At 28.6% G+C, this 19,798-nt stretch overlaps 1 protein-coding gene across 2 annotated transcripts in view; it reads right to left on the minus strand.

Moving 5' to 3' along the window:
* The window catches only part of Mcm3 (minichromosome maintenance 3), a 46,583-nt gene that overhangs the window by 17,251 nt on the left and 9,534 nt on the right, over positions 1 to 19,798 (minus strand). For both annotated transcript variants that reach the window (XM_067286416.1, XM_067286415.1), the window contains exons 6-12: positions 17,864 to 18,102; positions 15,714 to 15,819; positions 14,195 to 14,328; positions 11,504 to 11,658; positions 6,763 to 6,971; positions 4,861 to 4,950; positions 1,919 to 2,003 (exon numbers count right to left, since the gene is read on the minus strand). In XM_067286416.1, coding sequence (XP_067142517.1) covers positions 1,919 to 2,003; positions 4,861 to 4,950; positions 6,763 to 6,971; positions 11,504 to 11,658; positions 14,195 to 14,328; positions 15,714 to 15,819; positions 17,864 to 18,102 — 1,018 coding nt within the window. The remainder of the gene's footprint in view (positions 1 to 1,918; positions 2,004 to 4,860; positions 4,951 to 6,762; positions 6,972 to 11,503; positions 11,659 to 14,194; positions 14,329 to 15,713; positions 15,820 to 17,863; positions 18,103 to 19,798) is intronic.

Here is a 19,798-nt window from a genome sequence, read left to right on the forward strand (position 1 = left end):
AATTAAACTAGTTTTCAATATTTTTTCCTTGTTTTAACTATTCACTATTAAAAAAAAACACTATCAGATGAAGTGGTTCAACCGCCGACCGTCAAACCCCTTCATGAGCCTCATGGGGTGGTTTGACGGTCGGCAGTCAGAAACCAACTTCATAGACACGAGAGGCCACAACTAGGATATAAAACAACGACTTACAAAGCCAGGATAATTTAACCTTGAATGAAACTACATTGGTTATAGCGATGTCGGGCGACGGCCGGCAGTCAATGGCTCCGTGAGGCCCTAACTAGTACAATGGCCAGCATGTCGGATGGCAGTTAACGCGTTAAACCCTTATTGCAGCTCCCATCTGTTTATACAATTTATTTTTATAAACTTGATACTACTTATACATATGTAATAGTTTTGTATGTAAGTTTACTGGCTATTATGTAGTGTGATATACACATAGATTGTAAATGTAACTTGCAACTTAATCACAAACAGACAGCTGAAACCTAAGAGTACATTCATAAAGTCAAAGGATCAAACTGATTGTTTACCTAGTTGGTCATAAAACACCAATAAAATAACAGTAACATTTACTATAGAACAGTGATAAATGTAGTATTTTAGCAATATATGGTTCTCATCACAACAAGGTTTAGCCACTCCCGATCTGAAATTTTGGTCTCAAATATTATTTCAATATGGTAATTCAGTATTATGTTAAAATAACAGATAAACTTTTGAGATAAAGTAAATTTTAAATCAACATTAATGTAAACTTCATTACAATAGCAATCTACATAATTATCAGCAATGTTCTGTAACACAGTCCTTCCTTTTCTTTTATGCTAATCTCTCTTCCGTTCTCTAAACATAAGTATGTTTTTATAAATAATAAGCTAAATTTTTTCATATAAACAATAGAAATAAAAATTGAAGTGTAATTACAAAATAATAAAAATTAATAGTATACTAAACAGAATATTTTAAATTCATATAGATTCCAAATTAATTCAAAACTTTTAAAAATAATATCCTACTACACTAAAAACTGTTTCCTTTAATTAATGCCAACATTTAATGTATATTAAAAATAAGATGAATGGATGGATAAGGACATAAAAATATTAGTGTGCAACTCTGACAGGTTAAGATTCAAGGCTTGAATCTTAATCTGTCAGACTCTATCCCTTGTCGTGTGGTCATTCTCAGCTAAACTCACAATTAAGAAGAAAATAACTGTTCTTAATGCCAACATGAAAAGAATTTAAAAAGAAAAGCAAAGAAATCGAGTTCTATTCAAGCTATTTTTATGCATTCATTATTATATTCATAAATCTGTCAAATTTAAATGTCTTTCTGTATTTTTTAATACAAAATAACATAAAATTTAAGTATAATAAATCTCAATTTTTAAATTAATTTTTATAGTAGAGCGCCGTTTATCCGAAAGCCGGTCGACCGAAAGCTTTCCAGTCGGACTGTGTCGTGCCGAATCGAACGTTTTTGTTACTAGATTAACTTCTAACGTATAATTGTTTTGTTTTTATATTTTTCAATATATTTATTTTGTTTGTACAAAATAAAGAAATAATTTTTAACGATACAATAGCCTCGATTATTATTATAAAAATTTTTGTTAGGCTTAAAATCGACGAAAATTCAACACGAAGCGACATGCAACAGAGAAAAATTTCAACATGGGATAGGTTAATATATTTTTTCGTACATAATCAGTTATCCGAACAACCCCAGCTACCAATTGATTCGGATAAACGATGCTCTACTGTATTTCATTCCATTAATTAATTATAACATCTATAATGGATCTAATAAAAACATAGTATAATAAAAATATTCATTTTCCTAAATTTTCAAAATATTTAAAGTTGAAAGTGATGAACAATAATATTCTTTTTAATGTACTTACGTTCACCATCCATTTCACCTGGAGCTCTGTATCTATGCATTCTTACAACATGATCGGCTATTTCACGATCCTTCTCTGGATCCATCTAACAAACGGGATTTTTGAGTTTAAAAATAATACTAAATTTATTATTATTAAATACTTAATTTAATTTTATTTATTAAAAGCCTTGTAAATTCAAAAACTATTTTTAATAACTTAATGTTTGTTCTTATTTCATTTCATAAACAGTAGCATGTTTACGACTGTCATGAAATATTCAACTCCACTTTCATTGTATGAAGAAAATGTGAATACAATAAAGCTTAAAAACTTGGGTCCATTTACAGGGTGTTCATAAAGTAACTTGACCAATTAATGGTGGTCTTGGGAGTGCAGAAAGCAAGAAATCCATCGAAACTTTTGTAGGATAAGTACGTACAGGGTGATATGTTCTCACAATGCTTGAAAATAGAAGTAGAATACATCACACATAATCACAACTCAAAAATTTCCAATACAGATGTCGGAAATGTCACAAGATTCTTCACGATGGAAAACAGCATACGACATTGAAATGGTATGAGAATGAAAAACAACAGAGATATCAGTATTTGAACAATGGGAAGTAAGCAAGGCAATAACTACAACAGAAGACCCATACATGTTCACAGATGAGGCAGCAGCATCATAGCTGGAGCTTACTGTGACATCAGATGTGGAGGATAAAGCATCTGTTGAACAGAATTCAACAAAGTGCGCATTTTCTTGTTTTCTCCCTCATCCATGAAATATATGGGTCTTCTGTCTCAGGTATTGGCTCATTTGCTTCCCATTGTTAAAACACTGATATCTCTCATTTCTCATTCTACAAACACTGTTCCAATGCCTTATGCTGTCTTCCATCACACAGAATCTCATGACATTGTGAATTCCTAGCATTTGTATTGAAAAATTCCAAATTATGGTTACATTAACTGTAACCGTGATATGTGCTATACTCCTATTTTCATACATCGTGAGTGCATGTCACCCTGTACTTATCCTGTGAAAGTTTAAATGGATTCTACACTTTTCACACTTCTAAGATCACTGTTAGTGGGTCAAGTTCCTTTATGACCTATATTTATTGAGATTAAATGCTTTTTGAAACATTAACACCTCATCTTCAGACTCACATTGAATATATCAAAAATAGAATAAAATGTTCAAATAAAGAACAAAAATAAACACAAATGTTTACAAAATAATAAATTTATAAAATTTAAAAAATAAAGCATTCTAATAGTAAACAAAAACAAATTATTTTTAAAATTTTTCTTAAAAACAAAATCAGCTATCAGCCTGATGTTAAAAAATACAACAGGAACGAAGTCTAACTGTTTCTCTTTCTGTTAATAATTGGTTCAATACTTACGGACAGTTCTTCCAGTTATGATAGGGTACGTTTTTTATATCAGTAACTATAAACTTTGATTCATTGAACATTATTTGTGCCTTGTTATTGTAAAGCTCTTCTGCTAATGTTGTATTTATCTTTCCCTTTTTATATGTACTGTACCTTCAAAAGTCCTATACAAGCTTCCTATGTGGACTGTTTATTATGAAAATGGTGCAAGTCCATTTTTTCTTGTGTCAAGATAATTAAGGGTTTCATTTCAATAGATTCAAAAATACTGATAAAGTCTACTAAGTCTGCCCACATTTTTATGAATTAAAATGTGTGTAAATTCATTATACAAATGATTTTTATCAGAATTAACTAGATCAAAGTTCTTTTTGTGCTGTAAATAGACTTACACAATTTTCATAATTATTAAATTTGAATTATTTAAATTTCACTGGAATATTTTAGTCTGGTTTTGTTTATAAAGAAGAAACAAAATATTATTGTTTAATCTCAACACAGTAGTACCTTGATTACCTGAGGTAATGTGGACCAATACTACCCTAAATAACTGAAAACGCAGATAAAATGGATGGCTACAGCCATTTCAGATTAAAACTTATGAATATAAAAGATTTATATGGTGTCACACATTTAAATCTCTTTTTATACCTTAGTGATCTTAATCATATATAAGATATAAAAACAATAATTTTTACATCATGTATTATACAGCAAATAAAAACAATAGTTTTAAGAATAAGAATAATAAGAATTATAGTAGTTACATTTTAATATGAATTGTTTGTCTCACAGTGAAGTTAAATGATATAAAGTAACAGAAATAAATCAATTCGAACATGTTATTGTTTTAAATTTTCTTTAAAAAGTCCTTTATAGTTAAGAAAAACAGCGTAATCACTTACAGGTTTGCCTCAGATAATGCAGAACCTTGATTAATTGGGATTCTACTACTGTATATTTATTTTTTAGTTATTATTAAATTACAACACGCTTATAGTTTAACATTAGATTCTGTTGTTCATTTTGCATCATTATGTGGAAGTATTTTGAAATATTCATGATACGTAGAAGGTATGTATAGCAATAACTGCACCATATCCTTATATTTTTCCAACTGTAGAGAATCTAGGTGTTAGTATGATGTTTCCTCGGTGATCTCCCTCTGGTTTACGACATATCTACTTTTAAATTCCACCACCTCCATCAATATTTTATACAAAATTAGACATTGTCTTCATAAACTCATAGATTTTTGCATTACAGTATGAGTCTAATTGCAAAATGACACAGTTTTACTTCTTAGCTTACCTATTGTTTAATTAATCTACATGAAAGAGACTTGCATTACTTTCATAATAAATGATTATGCAATTTCATTTACCAACAAATTTTCAATTGATCAAGGCAGCTAAATATTTACCTAAAATATCTTTATTTATAATTGCATAAATTATATTTTCTTGGTTTAGTTAGTCATAAAAATTTTTATATAGTTTCTGTAAGAGTCAAAGCTACAGTTTATTCAAACGGATGAATAAATATTTAAACTAACCTTATCTAGAATAATGAAAAGCAGATCAAATCTTGATAAAAGTGAATCTTGAAGTCCAATATTCTCCATAGGCGTTTTGTATTGATCATACTGCAAATAATGAAAGAATTTGAAATTAGATTCGTCTATATTTCAAATAAAACAGATGTAAGATAGGCCTAATATACGATTCCATAAATATGAAACAAAATAAGAAACTTTCAACAATGTAATTTAATATTACCATAATATTTGTTTATTGTAAGTGCACTACTTGACCTCAAAAAAATAAATAAATAAAATAAAATCTAAGTTTATAATAATAAACACCCCTTTGGTAGTGTTACAACTATAAAATTACTGGTAATTTGCTTTAAATCCTGGTTTTAATTTTGTAATTGTACTATTACCAGAGGGATGTTTATAGACAAATTTTGCACGGTAAGGCAGGAAAGCCTCTAAATAAAGATTAACTTTGCTATGTGATTTTTTGTTCCTGAAGTGTGAGGATACTAAATGTTTTTAGTGATTTTTTTCTACTATTTAATATCCTTATTTTAATTTTATTAAGAAAGAAGGAGTATGTTAAGATTTACCTATAGCTGTACAAAGATCTTGTTAATTCTAAAGCTGGAACTATCTTCTAAATGCTAAAACTCACACCTTCCCCTCACTTTCCAGCAATTCACTGATTAAAAACGAATGTTTTCGGCTACTTTCAGTGGCCTGCACCAGGTTAAGCAGAATTCTGTATTGAATATCTATAGCAGGTTCAAAGTTTGGAATAACGCCATTTTTCTTTGACATAATTGTCTTTGGATTAAAATTTACTATATTAACATAGAGATTAACATAGTTTTAACAAATTAAACAAATAATTACGAATAAAAATATTAAAATGCCTCTAATAAATAATATAACTGAAAGACTAAAAAATTAAATTATTTGAAGATGTAAATTGCTATTATCGTGTGTATTATTGGTTGCTTCTATTTTCTGTTTTTATAAGGGATTATCCAATATAAATTGCCATATCTTAGATATGGATATAGATTCTTTACTGTTAATGCAATTTACTTTAAGTGTTGCAAGCAAATATTTCAAACCCCTCAATGGTTCTTAGTTTATGGTTATTGAATGTGCGTTTTAAAAGCTTTGCTTCTGCCCGTCATGGAGACACCCCTTGCTCGCTTGCATATTGTGCTAGAGCTGTACTGTATTTGTTTTTACTAATATTATATTGATAATCTTTGAATTTTTCGATATCGAAGTAGCCAAAAATGTTTGTTTTTAATCAGTGATTTGCTGTAAAGTGAGAGGAAGGTATGAATTCTAGCATATAGAAAGATCATAGACAATTTAGAAACCTCCTTCTATAATCTAAATAATAAATCTTTTGAACAGTGCAAAGAGATTACTTTATTATGAAAGGAAAATAAAATTCTCCGTCATAAACAAGAAAAGAATACAAATAGAATGGTTAAATATTAAAAACATTTTATATAAATCCTATAGATTTGTTATTATAATATAGGTTTTATATTAATTGCAAAAATAATTTGTATTTTTTCAATTTTCAATATCAGATGATATTTATCAATTAAAATCAATATATAACATCATCTGAACCAAACACAATAAACTCAGATGTACTGACCATCCAATACAGTAAAGAATTTTGTTGATTCTTTATATTCTTTATGTGTATAATGATTAATAAATGATTTAGTCAGTTCTCCAGGAGTTCACTATATTGAGAATCTATTGTATAATTACTAAATTTTGATTAAAATTTTAATAATAAAAGAAAAATAAGATCAAGAAAATTAAAAAAATAAGCAAAACTTTTTTTGTCTTATAGATACTGCTAAGTAAATTAATAATTTTAAAATATAACAAAGTAAAATTGTTTATATAATCTACCTTTCCGTAAACAGGATTTGCCGCAGCAAGTACACTACATCGAGCATTCAATTTAGCATGTATACCAGCTTTAGCTATCGTAACTCGTCCTTGTTCCATAACTTCGTGGATTGCAGTACGATCGATATCGGACATTTTATCAAATTCATCAATACATACAACTCCTTTATCAGCAAGAACCATAGCACCAGCTTCTAATCTACGATCACCTAAAAATATATTCAAATACATTTTATATCAATAAATAAATAAAATACAACAACAAACTTCTGTTTGCAAGACAAAGTACATTGGTTATATTTGTAAATTAGTATAACTTATATATAAAAAAACATGCTCAAAAAATTTAAAGTAAATTCTCAAAATAAAATACAATGTTATTTCTTCAACAAGACAAACAAAAATATTTTAAAAGCTGAGAAAAATAATTAATATAAAAAAAAAATCAATCTTGGGTATCATCCATGATGAGCTTTTTTCATTTTTGGAAGAGCTGACTTCTAGGAAACTTATATATAATGCTTTTCCAGAAGACAACCTGAAAATAAAGGATTTATTTTATCTTCACACAGCAATAAGTGTGATAAATTGATGTTTAGATAGTCATACGAATAGCTTCTTAAAATAATTTACATCCAAAGAAATATAAATTTGATGCTGGCACTTAAGTCTAAAACACTACAATTTCCAAGACCGTTGACAAAAAAACTGCAAAGAGACTAAAGAATCGCATCTAATATATCTATTCTCAATTTTTTGAATCATTTTATTGGTTAATATCATTGTTTTTTTAAGAGGTATACTTCCTGCATTGTTGTAAATTACATGTATGACAACTAGTCTTTCTTAATTATAAAGTAATTTAATTAAAAATTGAGTTATGGATTGAATGACTAGTCTTTCTATTGGCAGATTATGACAATCTGTGAATGTAACTCCAAGGCAACTTACTATTAAGCGGTTGGTTTCTGTTATTAAGCTATAGATTCTAAACTAATAAAAAAAAAATGATATTGAGAAAAGTAATGCTTTTATGATTTCGAAGAAAGCTGTAAAAACTGTTAACGTGAGATAAGTTAATCATGTCATATTATGCATACACAGGGTCCGTATAGGTAATTCCATATGTAATTCTTGACCTTTTAGATAATTTTGAATTTCTTAGCTCAGATAGGTGGATATGTATAATATAAAGTATATCGTGAATATAATACCTAAGACTAAGAATTAAAAATGTAATACGTAGTTCAAAATGTATATTCAAATTTCTCAGCAATAAAACACAAACAAAACTACTGGATTCATGTCATAATTAAAATTTTATCATCACTGAATTAAAATATGCCTTATATATCGCACGAAACAGCTCATAATTCATAGATCTTTATTTGCGGAAATGTTCCCTTGGTAGTTATCAACTGATTGCAACTATGAGATATTGCACTACTAGTTTATGATACCAAAGCTATGGTTACTAGAGAGATAATATACAGATCACAAGAAAAAACTAGGCAGGCCAAATCTGACTGTTGGCCGACTATCACTGATTTAAAATAACAGAAGTGCTTGGTGATCATGTAAAATTCATGTAATCAGATGTCATTTTTTCATGTATACAGTTGTTTACTGTTTAGTGTTTTTAGTCTTAACTTTTAAGTAAATCATCGTTGCACTAAAAAATCTAACTGAATTTGGTTTGTATTGTATATATACAGTCAAACTTGGTTATAACAAACACGGATGTAATGAATTCGTGGTTATAATGAGCAAAATGCCAAAACAATTTTAATTTACATGTATTTCCACACATTTTCTCATGGCAAACATGCTTCACAGATATACCAAGCAAATTTTTGGTAGTTATGCAAACATGTGAACATTCTCAATTGTTCAAGTAGTAGGAAATGCAGTACCAAATTCTTGGAATAGATAAAACTGAAAGGAGTATATATAAAACAATAGTCAATGTAGGTCATAAAACTTAGTTTTATCCTGCATTGACTACAGGCCTATTCATCACTTAACACCCTTTTTGGAAACTGCCCCCTCTTTCTTGACTAGGTTCCGGCCTACTCTGCCAATTTACCTAATCATCGCTACGATTGTAAAACTACTGTATACTCTAGCTAGAAATGAACCCATACATGAGAAGGATGTCTATGAAGAAAAGAAAATGTCTCTTGATTTATAAAAACGTAGAAATTATTCACGAGCCAGAACATGATGCTAAAATTGTCAAAGTGTGTGGAAGTTTCCTTCGTCATCTTCGACAGTATCAACATTATCGAAAAATAAAGCAATCATCAATTTTAAGATTAGTAAATAAAAAGGACTGACTAAAATCGAACATATTATTATTTAATATTATCTTAAATTATAAAAAAATAAATTGTTTAATATTAATTATATTGTAATTTATATAACTATTAACAAAAATACAGTATAATGTAAATAATATGTACTGTAAATACAGTTTAACCCGATTAAAACATCATCCATGGGACCGGCAATTTTTTGACATTATAACCGAGTGTCGTTATCTGCGGGGTCATAATTTCAGTCCCATAAAAAGTACCAAGTGTGTTTAAGAATCTATTATAAAATCCATTTTAATTTAACATCATATGTATTACCATAAAATTATTTCTTAATGGTAATACAGTATACTGTATCTATTATGATAATAATAATTTATTATCGTATGTATAAAAATGCAAACTATAGTCTAATCCAGCAACTTCAACCTTTAAATTTCCGGTACAAACGACGAAAATTAACAGAAAAAAAAAACTAACGTTTTTGAATCTCCATCGAGATCTTCCTCAGGTTCGTTAATGGAATGTCATGAGAATAGAACTCTTTTGAAGTTCAAAAAATCGAACATCTCCAGCGTGCGATGACGATGCAAAACATAAGATTGATATAATAGACCTGAGTCTACTAACGTAACGTCGCAAAATATCAATGCAGGAAATAAAACCATGTCTACCATCGTGGATTGACCTCCGAGATGTATCGCCACGCGTACGATAAAACGTTGCTGTCTTTGTAATTAATGCATTTCCCCGATTTGGTAGCTCTGTAAATCTCCAGGGTCTCTAATGCCCTAATGTGGTCCGTTTTGAACGACGTTACGTTAGTAGACTCAGGTCTATTATATCAATCTTATGTTTCGCATCGTCATCGCACGCTGGAGATGTTTGATTTTTTGAACTTCAAAAGAGTTCTATTCTCATGACATTCCATTAATGAACCCGAGGAAGATCTCGATGGAGATTCGAAAACGTTAGTTTTTTTCTGTTAATTTTCGTCGTTTGTACCGGAAATTTAAAGGTTGAAGTTGCTGGATTAGACTTTATATGTACCGGTAGTCACGGGTGAAGTTTGTTTTCAATAGATGCAAACTATATGTTTAAATCAACTTAATTTACATTATTATGTCTAAGTTTACATCGACGCAATTAAAAATTTCAAAAATTACCTTTTATAAGAAATTTCTATTTATCATAAGTTTCAATAATGGCGGAACTTCCGGTTTTGAGAATAATGTCTAATCAAAAGGCAACAAAAGGTTAAACTAATGTATGCCAATTAAAAATGGCTTAATTATTTCTTTATAAGCTATTTGATATAATATGTTATATTAAAAATAATAGAATATTTAACAATTTAGCATAAAGTAATTTAAAAATGAGTACTGTACTTTACATAATAACTGATAACCGATCATCATGAGTACATAATACCATAATAACTGATTGTCACATCATTTAAAAGTTGGCAAATCTCACCCCACCGAAGTCAGGTGGCGAGAGTACCACCCACAGTCATTTTAGGAAGTGGACTCTGACCCTAGGACTGAATATGTAGTATTTTATTTGTTAAATAAAATTTGTAATCTAATTTTGTAAATTTGGGAGTGCTTCAAATATGACATTAAAACAGGGTTTTACGTCATTACAAGTGGGTTTTTTAACATTATCTAGTATAGTAAAATCGTGGGACCGATAAAAATTTGACGTTACATTAGGGTTGTCGTTACATCCGACAACGTTATAATCGGGTTAAACTGTACATATTTTTTATTTTTTTTGAATCAACTTATTTAGAATTAAAAATTAAAAAACAGATTTCACTAATTATCCACCAATTACACCACAGCTCTTCACAAATATAATGAGTCAATCTTGCCAATTCCCTAATGTTCGTTATAACCGAGTTTGACGGTATTTGATTTTTAATAACAACCAACTTCATAGCATTCGACATTTATAATATTTTGCTGTAAGTAATAAATTATCTGTAATGATCAGTTTTAAAAAAAATTACCTTTTAAAAAACCATTGTAATATTTGGTCCATAATAATAAGTTATATGTTCCACACTATTTCCAGCAAAACAAATTAATAAAAAAAATTTAACAAAACAAACATTTTTGGCTACATTAAGTGGCCTTCTTCAGGTTTCAACAGTCTGAAATCAAACATCTAAATAGGAATACAATAGAACAGAATAGAATTGTACTTATATAGACCATAATTATAGTTCCAAATTTCAAATTATAATTAGAACAGCCCTAATGGAAGTATACCTATAACTATCAGCATGGCTATCACCATTGTCTAGATGGCCAAAACATTAAAAGTAACCCAGTTCCAAAAAACCTGGACCTAGTCTTTATGAGCGTGCCAGGCTGATAAAGTGTAGGCTGGATTTTTTAGAAATTTACATATTCTTTTACCTGTTTCATGATCTGTTGTGACAGCAGCTGTCAAACCTACTCCTGACGATCCTCTACCAGTAGTAGATATAGCCCTTGCTGCAGTATGAAGAACATAACGAAGAAGTTGAGATTTTGCTACTGATGGATCACCAATTAGCAAAATATTTATATCCCTAAAATAAAAATAAATATAAACAAATTTCTATAATATTTGCATCTTTTTAATAAATTTAATCATTTATTATAATAAATATAATAACTATTAATATATTTTAGCTAAATTTTTCAAACAGTTAAAATTCTAACAATATAAACAATGAATTTCAATACTGTAGAGAGTCATTAATCAAAACGATTTTCAGTCGAACTGTGTCGTGCTGAATCGAACGTTTTTGATACTAGATTTATTTCTAAAGTATAATTTTCATGTTTTTATATTCTTCAATATATTTATTTTGTTTGTACAAAATGAAGAAATAATTTTTAACAATACGATAGCATCGATTATTATTATAAAAATTTTCATTAGGCTTAAAATCGACGAAAATTCAACACGAAGCGACACACAACAAAGAAAAATTCAACACAAAGCAACACGCAACGAAGAAAAATTTCAACATCGGACAGGTTAATGCATTTTTTCGTACATAATTGGTAATCAGAACAAATCCCTAATCTGAACAACCCCAGTCCCCAATTGATTCCAATCAACGACTCTCTACTGTAGTTAAAAAACAACTATCAAAATTTAGTTTTAGTAATTTAGTATTAATCGAAATTTAGCAATTTTATTTATATAAATCAAATTCATAGAAACAATTAACTAATTAGAAATCAACTGCACAATTAGAAAGCTATTAAAATCATTTTTTACAGCAAATAACAGGATTTTATAAATGAAATTGTTATGTTATCTCATAAGCTGATGAAAAATTTTCATTTTGACACCGAAATTTGTTGCTACTGGTAATGTTAATATGTTATTCATATTTATATTACCAATAACTAAAGAATGTTATCATACATTTATGTTTATTACAGAATACTGAACTCTGTATTCACCAACTGTAAAACGTTAGTGCTTATTAGCTAATTTACCAAACATACTCTCAACAGTTATCTAAACTATTAAGCCTCAAGCAGGCAAACATCTTGGTTTTTTAATAACTTTATTAAGACACAATTGTTAAAAAAAAAATATTGTTTTTGGTCTAATCAGTGTTTCTCAATGGATGATATTGCTTCTAGAAGTGAAAATTAGTTTTAGGTGAAAAAAATATTTTAGTATAATAAGTACTAATAGTATTTATATTTTATGTATTTTATATGTACATATATACTTTACTTATCACAGAGTGTGTGTGTGCATAAGAAAGAGACGCATTGTGATACATAAAATAAATACAGGAAATCCTCATTAGTTTGAAATTCAAGAGACGAAATAATCACAACTTCAAATTATTTGAGATTTATATATTTCTGTACAGTATGCCATAACTGATGTAATTTATTAAGCAAACAAAATACTGTTATGTATGCAGAACACTATTTTCATTAATTAATAACAATACAAGTATACCTCACCTTACATCGGTAATTGGTTCCAGGAGATGCAACGTAAGTCGAATTTACTTGTCACTAGGCTAAACCACAAATTACAATTCCCAGTTCTGTATTTTATTTATAAATGCATTTTTAATAATATATGGTTAATAAGAATCCATTTTAAGTTTACAAACAAATAAATTTTAGTTTTTTAATATAGTACAGAAAAAAGTAATCTAATCTAAGATGACAACACAGATGTTTTCATGTTTCGTTCTCTAGAATTTATGATGATTATATTAACATTTACCGTAAATGTACATATTTTAATATAATTTTATGCACTTTTAACGCTTTTCTAGTGATATTACGACTTCAATATTTGTGACGGATGGATGTAAAGTCGAATAAAATGACAAACTTGATTCTTATTTTTCCATATACTTTTTTGACAAGCGACGTATAATCGAGAACGACATAACTCGAGGTATACCTGTATACATAAAACACAGATAAACAGCATATGTCCAGTGAGAACCTTGAGGATTCCAGATAGGTTTTATAAAAAGTAAAGCAGAATTCCTCAAAATGTGTTGAAAATTATTTTTAATGTAGCACAAAAAGTAATAAGTTGCCCAAATGTAGTAGCCTAGAGCTCTATACCTCAGTCTGCTACTTGTAGCCCAATCTTGCAATCCAGACATATTTTATGAGATAAGAGAAAAAAGGATAGTCTATGGGTAAGGTGACACCCAAAACTGTTACGGTAAAAACAAAGCCATATTGACTAGATTAGAATTGTTCTTTGTCTATTGTTCTCTTATAGTATGGAAGCACTTTGATCTAAACAAATGAGTTAACATACCCGTATCACAGTTCGTACAGAATTTTCACTTCAAATTTCGAAGTAGCCGTATTTCAAACTAACCAAATTTCTTAACATGTAAATCTCTATACCCCAGCTGGGACAAAAGTATAGTTATGAACTAATAGGATTTTGAACTATTTGAGTTCAATTTAATGAGGTTTTCCTATATAAACAATTTACACAGTTTTTGTTCTGTATCATATATTTTTCAAAGTTGTTTTTCAAAGTTTATAAAAAAATTATTCATTGAATATCTATTAACATATAAAGAATATCTATTAACATATTTTACCTACCCTCTTAAACGAGTTCCATTTGGTAAAGTTTTTTCAACACCACCAAGTAACATACATAATAGAGCTTTTTTGATAAATTCATGACCATGAATAGATGGTGCCAAAGATGAAGCCAATATATCAAATATATCCTGCTAAAAAAAAAAAAAATAAGAGTTTTAATTAATAAGTTTCAATAAATTTTAAAAATTGATCTTTTAATTGAACATTTATTAACATATTTAGTGACAAAGACACTCCAAAACATCCTGCACTGCATCACCAATATTCCGAGAATGTTCATGTGTGTCTTTAAAGTTTAATTATATTGTTACTTAGGGAATCTTTTTGTTTATAAGAAAAAAGTTTATTTTGATCATTTATTTCATACTCCAAGGAATATATTTTATCCATTGTTTTTATATTAGTATTCTGCATATTAATTTTTTATTGGCGCAAACAGTGTCATGCCCTAATATTTCTAAAAAGGAAATAGCAAAAACTTATTTTAACATTTTTACATAAATATTATGATTAGTGAACATGTTAAGTCAAGTACATAAAATCTTATTTAAAATTATAAAATGTCTAAATAAAATAAAAATTAAGAAAATATTATATGGAGCCAATCGTTAGATCAAAAAATTTATCATTATTTGTGTAAATTGAATAAATTATATTAATTATAATTTATTCCTACAAATTGATAATGGATGCATACATTGCAATCTATTTAAATTATTTTTGGTTTTCTTGGTAACTAATTGCTGGCTTTGTACAGTTTAACTTTTATTGTCGAACTGATATAAAAATTATGTTTTTGAGATGCATTAAATTGCCAAATCTCGCTGCCCACCGACGATATGCAATAAAAACAATGTAATAGAAAATAAACAGCAGGTAAGTAGATTTCCATCTTACATAATTTCTCTCTTAGATTTTCAAATATCTTAAGAATAAAGTTTTTATATAATTTTCATATTACAATTTGTTGGAAAATTATTACTAGATAATGTTTCTGCTACTTAAAACTACAATAGCCAAATGTCTGAGGCAGTTAGGGAATCAGTCTACCAGGAGACCTGGAATTGAATTCGGGCCGTTACCTGCAAGAATTTTTTAAGGATGATCTGTCCCAGACATTGGGAAACTAGACATTGTGAGTTCAGCCAGACCTACTATCCCCATAGTAGGTCTGGCTGAACTCACATTGTATATGAAAAAAAAAACCTTCTTGGTGCCATAGGACAGAAAGAGCCAAAGAAAAACACTAATATTTAAACAAAACTAAGAAATTTATACAAGTATAATAATAATAATAATAATTTTGTATTTTATTATGATTTAATACTATTTATTACAAGATATCTGAAGTAAAAATTTTATATATATATACTAAGGAAGGAGTTTTTAGAAAAATTACACTTAGCAGTATTTATTAACGAGTAATAGCTAAATTCAATCATTAAAGATTCGTAGAGTCATTTGTAAAACTAAGTTTTAACTTAAAGCATCTAAAAATATAACAATTATAATTTACCTTATGACGCTTATTGAACTGTTTGCATTTCTTTACATCTTCAGCATATATAGCAGGAGATAATTCTTTACTTATTTGTTTAATATTGTTAGCAATTAAAACAGTCCTGTAATTTAAAAAAAATATTACTTTCTTTAACTAAATATATAAACTTTTATTTAATGGTAACATTTATAACATTCTGAAACTAATATCAAATTCATGCTGTATGAATAATACTGTACAAATCAAACTATTATTTCTTGATTTGATCTCTCAGATACTCATGAAGACATCAAATCTTGAGTAAACTAATCTAACGTTTACAGTAGACCCCCCTATAGCAGGGTAGATATGTTCCGGGTTATATGAATCCGTGTTGTACGAGTCACTTAAATACTATGAGCCAATCACAGTCCGGCACATGTGCAGTTTAGGGGCTATGGCTGTTTGAAAGGTTTTCTTCCATAAAATTAATCGATTCTAGACTAATTTGACTCAACATTTCCTAATCACGTATAATTTTTTGGGAATAATCCATATAAACTATGCTATAAACAAAAAATTGTAAGATTACTTACAGTGTGCACTGTGCCATTACATAAGCTTGTTTTCGTCATGGAGCGACTCATCAAATGGTGGACACATGTTTCCTGATCAGCAAATTTTTCACAGAAAAATAACTTAACTTTGGAGACACCATTAATAAAAATATAATTTTTATGGCCATTGAATAATAAATGTTTTTTAGTAGGTCCAGTGCTTGTTTAAACTCAACGGTTTGTACAATATCTGCTATTGGACCAGATTTGACCAATCCTGTCGTGACACGAATCGACGATGATGTTTTACTGTGTTATACGAGTCTCTTTTAGCATGTTATACGAATACGATCGCAATTTTTTTGCCGTGTTATACGAATCCGTGTTATATGAACCTGTGTTATAGAGGGGTCTACTGTAATCTACTTGTGAAAATAATGTGCTTTGCCTCACAAGCCTAACCTATTATTGCCATGTTGGAACTCAAGGCTAATATGTAATTACAGAAGTCTAGCTCTAAAGCAGAAGTTCCCAACTTATTTTCATCACAGAACCCTTTTATCCTTAATAAAAAATGTTGGAACCCATACAATGACACACATTGGAACCCAACGGATATCATTGAATTAAAGCATACTAGGTAGCCACTTTGCGCCAAAACAAAAACCGAAAGTAAAACAATAAAACTACAGTTAAAAATAAAATCAAAATTTATTAATTAAAATTGAAATCAAATCAATTGAAAATTCAAATGGTTTTTAAAAATATTATTTTCAAGTTGTTTTGAAATATTTTAATTGTAAATCAAATTTATTTTTAAATTTATGTTATTTGTGTGCAGTGGTGACAGAACATTTTGCTTTTAATATATATACAGATTTAACAATTGTATTTTTGTTAATATGTTGGATCCTTTTTAAGGTCATGATTTGTTTAATGATCTTATAGCTTTAAGTTTATGTTTTACTGTTTTTATGGTTTCCATTACCTTGTCAAACATTATATCATGATTTCAGTTTGTTCTTTTACTTATAAATTGGTCCCCACTGTTCATAAAGTTATAAATAACTTTAGCACATGTATAGTCTCGGATTCAGTCCTCGCATCATCATACGATGACTTCCAACACTAGAACAATTACACTCCACATCCCAAATCTTCACTGGCACATTCACTTATCACTAGACTCGGTGGATTTTATTGTGGAACCCCAAATTTTTATTGGCAGAACCCTAGAATTCTGCAAAACACAAGTTGGAAACTCCTGCTCTAGAGGAAACCTAATTTAAAAATACAAAATACTCACTATTTTCTAAATTGAAAAATTATTTGCAATGTATAACTTTTAATGTACAGATTTAATTCAATTTATGAAATACAATTTTTGTCGATGTATTCAAATTTAACTCTTTAAACACAAACAATTATTTATTGTGACATAGTCACAATGCCAAGTTGCAATTTTAAATCATATTTTTAATTTATTATTATTATTATTTTATAGTGAAAAATAGCTTAAAAATTAAAAACAAAAACCTCACAACAAAAACAAATAAGTAACCAAAATTTTATATTTACAACAAATATATATATACATAAATGAAACAATTAATATGAATAATGTATTACCTAAACGTTCCTGTGCTAAATCCTCCTTTTTTCCCTGGTAGACAACGATATGTTCCTATAACTTGAATACGATCACCTGGTTTACAATTATCAACTAAATCTCCATCAGCAATAACATCGACATTTCTTGGAAGCTGTCCAGCAGGAGCTTTCTCTGGCATTTCTTGAATAGAAAATGTCTGATGGTCTTTATATGTACAAAGACCATACTCTGTTTCAAGAACATTTCCATCTTCATCCTAAATTTTATGATATATAAATAGTCAAAGACGTAAAGTGTAAATCCACTTTATTGTAGATGATTATATATTACTTTCAACGGCGTAACAAATAAATACACAACACTAAAAATATATTCAAGTACTTTTAAGCTTAAAAACTCACCTTCGTGAACTTGGTAGACCTGTTAAGTAACTTAAATACATAGACTGGATGTCAAGACAACAATTTTACTGATTCAAGAGAAAAATTCACATAAAAAAAGGCATTAAAGAACATTTTAAGAACACTTGAGAATATTTTAGTATTGTGTATTTATTTATTACTCTATTAAAAGCAATATATATTCATATTCAAAAAATTAATAAATATAAATAATGGTTCCTTTCATTTTAAATAATTCTATTTTCCAATATGTACAGATTTTCTAATATTTAGTCATTAAAACCAGCGTTTCTCAAACTATGGGTCGTGTTCAAATTTCAATGGGTTGCAAAATAATGCTGCCTTCCGCAGAAATACTTGTATTACTGAAATATTCTCAAAGAATTAAGAACAATAGAACATCAAAATAGATATTTTATGTAAGGTCATAGTCACGAAGCTATTTAAGATGCAATGATTTTGAAAATATTTCCTCATTTATTCAAACTTTTAGGTTTATTGTCATACATAACAATAAATTTTAAAAAATGAATAACGTATGAATTTTGGAAAAACAAGATTAAGAAATGATTCTTTTTTGTATATATACAAAGTAAAACTGATAAAATCTTCTTATAATCTGAAAAGTACATTTTAAAAAAGGATTCATTAAGTTTATCAAAAAAAAAATAAACTTAATGAATCCGATCCAATGAATGGGGAAACGATCGCGCATGCGTGGAGGTACCTGTTCGAATTCTTCGAACAGTGCCAGGCAGAGGGGTGAAATGCGACACGTGCTATGTTTATAACTTGGGCAGCATCATTCTGGCAGTCTGAGATGGCATTTAGTTCTCAACCTGAAGCAAGCCTCGGTGGAGGCCGAAAATGTTAGTGTGTTTCTGCCGATTACAACACTGATAAAAGGTTTTTGTTGGTGACGGTGTATTAATGAATCCTTTTTTAAAAAGCTTGTAATATTTTTCAAAGTAAAATAGACTCCTGAATAATTTTGAAAAAGTCTTTTTTTATTTACAATCATCAGTCTTATATTTTTTAATAGTTAAATTTCAATAATAAAAACTGAAATTGAAGTCAATTATTTGTTACAATTTGAAATTGATCTGAACCACTCTTAATGGAAATGTACTCGATATTACATTTCACGCATAAAGTTATTATCAGCGACGCATAATTTTATTTTGCTATATAATATACAATAACTCCAATTTAGCAGGTTTTTAAAAATTTTTATATTATAAATACAGTATTTAAGTTGAAAAACCATTACAAATTGGGTCACATGAGAAAAAGTTTGAGAAATGCTGGTCTAAACATCCATTCATAACTGTCAGATCACAACACTAGCAGAGTTGACCTTTCTTTATAGGCTCTTCTCCATCTATACTTCCACAAATTGTTTACAAGTTCCATTGGCATAAGATTCTTGTAAAAACTTCTTTGTAAAAATAAAAATTAAAACAATACGGAACAAAATTTTGTAAAGTATTTTTTCAATATATTTCATCCCAGATTTTTTAATTTTTATTTTTATAAGATCATCATTTAGAT

This window comes from Centruroides vittatus, unplaced genomic scaffold (assembly GCF_030686945.1).
Source record: "Centruroides vittatus isolate TY-2023 unplaced genomic scaffold, ASM3068694v2 scaffold_3315, whole genome shotgun sequence".
In the NCBI taxonomy this organism is placed as follows: Eukaryota; Metazoa; Arthropoda; class Arachnida; order Scorpiones; family Buthidae; genus Centruroides; species Centruroides vittatus.